Genomic DNA, 3,854 nt, shown 5'->3' with positions numbered 1-3,854 from the left:
CCAGAGCCATATCTCCCTGCAGTTCTTGCCTGGTTTCCCACTGAATGTACGCAGGGTTGAGCCTGGCCAGGATCTGGATGGGAGACTTCCTGGGGAAAAACTTAAGGTTGCTGTTGGAAGTAGTATTAGTGAGGCCAGCTGTCTGTGTGCGTGGGGGGTCTGTGTGGGGCGTAATGCCCCAGTATAGTGAGAGGGACACTATACTGTAAAAACAGCAAAGCCTTTTGGATGAGACCTGAAACAGAGGTCCTGACTCTCTGAGGTCCTGAATCATTAAAAATCCCAGGACACTTATCGTAAAGAGTAGGGGTATAACCCCGGTGTCCTGGCAAAATTCCCTCCATTAGCCTTTCTCTATCATCATCTGCTAATAATCCCCATCCCTGAATTGGCAACATCACTCTCTCGTCTCCACTAATAGCTGGTGTGTGGTGGGCGTTCTGGCGCACTATGGCTGCTGTTGTATCATCCAGGTGGATACTACACACTGGTGGTGGTTGAGGAGACCGCCCATACTATGTAAAGTGCTTTGAGTGTCTAGAAAAACACTATATAAATGTAACTGTAACTAACTAACTTTAACAGAAAACATGGCAAGCACATCACACACATGACCCTGTTACCAAACATATTGGTAACAAATACTTATTTTTGAACAAATTCAAAAAGACTGGAAATGTTTATAGATTTTCTCCATCATTTAGTCATGGACAGTTCCGACCTCCATCAGGCAGCTCACCCCTATTACATGACAGCTACCAACCAGGGAGTGTGGAGGCAATCATGTGCTTCCTCTGAGACAAGTGAAGCCAGCGAACCACATCTTTTTGAACTGCTGCTCATGCAACAACAGGAGGCGGTGTCACACACTCAGAGTAAAACACTATCCACTGCCTTCTGCATACATGAAATCAGACAGCGAGTGTTGCTGTGAGAGAGAGAGAGAGAGAGAGAGACTATGCCACCCCTCCCTCCCTGAGAGCATGGTCAATTTTGCTCTCTTGGACTCCCTGGCCATAGATGGCCATGGCGTCATCGGGATTCAAACTCACGATCTCTGGACTAGATTTAATGTTGTGAAACATCACAGGAACCGAACGGAAGCGAGACTGAGAGAGCTTACAACCGAGACTCTTTCCACAATTCTTAACTAAATCTCTCCTAATTAAAAAACATCACCACATCAGCGATTAAAAGAATTACTATGTTAAACCACAACCCGTTTTTAAATTTGTTTATTATTAGTCTTGGATTACGTGGAGCAGTACAAGTCCCTGTGTATGAGCTGCCCCTATAGAAACTATATAAAAACATTACAACGAGCACATTCATATTAACCTGTCCTTCATATTACAGCTGAAACTACTTTCTCAAACTGTGCTGTTATACAAAAATAATGCACACCTTCTGACCAATCAGTGATCAACCGCCCTGTGGTATAACAAAGAACAAAAATACTACATCCTTATATTATTACGTCCTTATAAATCGCTGTGCAAGGTTTTTAATCAGCATTTCACACACGTTATGAGAAATTGTGCGCATTCATTCTTCTGTAATGTTTTATGGCAGTTGGCAAACCAGTTTATGGTGCATTTTCCGACGCCTACTGACTTTGAGTGCTGCGTAATAATTGTTGGTGGTGAACACACCCTTATTTGCCGGCATGAGCCGGAAGTGCACCGATGAACTGTCCATGGAGGAGGTCTGTAGCTAAAACATTATTAATCTTTAAACAAATTATCAGTCGTGTGACGTACTACAAAATATTTTATTTCACCTGCAATGTGTATTATTTTGCACAGTGTGACATATTTGTCATTTTATCGCATTGTTTATCATTAAGCTCTAGCTAGCAGTGCTGCCATTAGCCAGAGTTAGCTCGCTATCACGCTATATTCTGTATATAGTCATGTAGGCGGCATGATGTTTGTTGAATTGTAGAGTTAACGTGCTTTTATTTGTTTGCCATGCAAGTACATCACTATCACTACGATCTTTTGGTTGTATGTCAGTACGTTATTTGAATGTAGTGAGGTTGTCTGCTAGTTCAATAAAGTTAGCTAGCTAGCATTCTCGATTACGTCAGTTTTTTCTCGAATAAAGCCCGCAGTAAAAGTGCTCAGTGCTGTGTTTAGGGGATGGAGGTGGACTGTCAGCCAGAGGATCTGCCCGTGTCCTCCTATGATGAGCGCGGTGTTAAAGACATGAGGCTGGAGGCTGAAGCTATAGTCAGCGACGTCCTGTTTGCAGTGAGCAACATGTTCGTGTCTAAAACTCTCACCAGTGGTCTGGATTTGGCTTTTATCAACGTGGAGACGAGAGAAGGAAAGCGCTACTGCTTAGAGCTGAGTGAAGCAGGGCTCAGGGTGAGTGCAGAAACACTGTCTGCTTTTCATTATGGCTTGTGTTTAACACCACTGAACTCTCATTGCATTGCATTGCATTGTATTGTACTGCAGGTGGTGGGACACACCTTTGATCAGGTGGATGCAGGTCTGAGCACTCAGTATCATGAGACTGTTTACTCACTCCTGGACTCTCTGAGCCCGGGTTACAGAGAAGCATTCGGAAATGCCCTGCTCCAGCGACTCGAGAGGCTCAAACCAAACGGCCAGTGAAAAGTTCAGCCTGAACCCAGGCTCTGCTTCCAGACATCTTTGCTTGCCAGCAGTCACGCTGCAGTTCTGTGCAACAGTCAGCTAAAAGCATCCGTGGCAACCTTTCCAATCTGAAACACCTTCCTGGCTTATTTTAGTCACACTTTTGATTTTACAAAGATGACAATTTTTTTTGTGTGTTTTATGCTATGGGGGGGGAAAGAAAACAAACAGAGGGTGCTGTACGATTTTGAGTGTAGGGTCTAGAAAATACTGAAGATACTTTTGCACATGACCAACTAATAACAAAATTTGTTAATCACTTGGTCAGCCAATATTGTGACTAGAAACAAAAACCAGCTCTGTGCCCTTTTACCCTGTAAAGCTTTACTATTTTGACTAAACCGGACCTGAAAAGCTGCTTGTTTTTACAATAAATAAATAAAAAAGAAAAACTGGTTGATTTCTATGATGCTTTATTGTGATGGTCTGGAATGTTCTGTCCAGTGTGAAATTTCCTTACAATATACTTTGTTTGGAAATGTGACTCAGGTTGTGGATCTGTTTTCCTTTCACTTTATTGTACCACAGAGATGATTTTGCTTGACTGAATTGCTTCAGCTGTATTAGAAAGGTTGTGCATTGTCCAGACATGGTGTTACTTTACCCAGTGTAATGTTATTCATTTAAAGAAAAAAATGTGTTTTGGCTCAAAAACAAAATATAAAACCTTTACTTGAATGTTAGTGAGATGAAAGGGGTTGATTGGTGGTTCGTATGAGACTGAAATTCAGTGTCTTGGCAGTAGACTTAGGTTTTTGTTTTTTTTTAACTGCACAATGACCTTAAATTATGACTGTGTTGCATAATATCACAATAAAGGAAACTGCAGTCATTATAATAGCATTTAAAAGGGCTAGTAAATATACAATTTCCCTTAATTTATTTTAACAGTCAAAAGGAGCAGCACAGTGTTGATACAAGAGTCCATCAGCTTAAGAGTTTGCCCTCATGTCTTTGTGAATCTATTAGATTTTGGCCTTAAGCAGATTTTGCTGCTTTGTGGAAATAAGGCCAATCATCAGTCCGGCTCGCACTTTTCATTGAGACACAATAAGTCTAGAACCTCAAACACACTGAATTAGTGTTGTGAGTTTATTCAGAAATCCTAGACATAAATGTGTGCACGTGTGTGAGACTGGATTGACAAGCATGATACTCAATTTAATAAAAAGCACACATTAATGACTTTGT

General features: G+C 41.5%; 1 protein-coding gene across 1 annotated transcript; it reads left to right on the top strand.

Annotated features, from left to right (window-relative positions):
- The first annotated feature begins 1,653 nt into the window (after window positions 1-1,653).
- gskip (gsk3b interacting protein) lies at window positions 1,654-3,058 on the top strand. Its single transcript, XM_053632359.1, has 3 exons — window positions 1,654-1,705; window positions 2,139-2,369; window positions 2,463-3,058. The coding sequence occupies exons 1-3, from the start codon at window positions 1,667-1,669 to the stop codon at window positions 2,619-2,621; spliced, it is 429 nt and encodes a 142-aa protein (XP_053488334.1). The 5' UTR covers window positions 1,654-1,666; the 3' UTR covers window positions 2,622-3,058.
- The last annotated feature ends 796 nt before the right edge of the window (window positions 3,059-3,854 follow it).

This window comes from Ictalurus furcatus, chromosome 9 (genome assembly GCF_023375685.1).
Source record: "Ictalurus furcatus strain D&B chromosome 9, Billie_1.0, whole genome shotgun sequence".
Taxonomy (NCBI): Eukaryota; Metazoa; Chordata; class Actinopteri; order Siluriformes; family Ictaluridae; genus Ictalurus; species Ictalurus furcatus.
The sequence above is the reverse complement of the archived record's forward strand: the minus strand, read 5'-3'. Positions and strand labels throughout refer to the sequence as shown.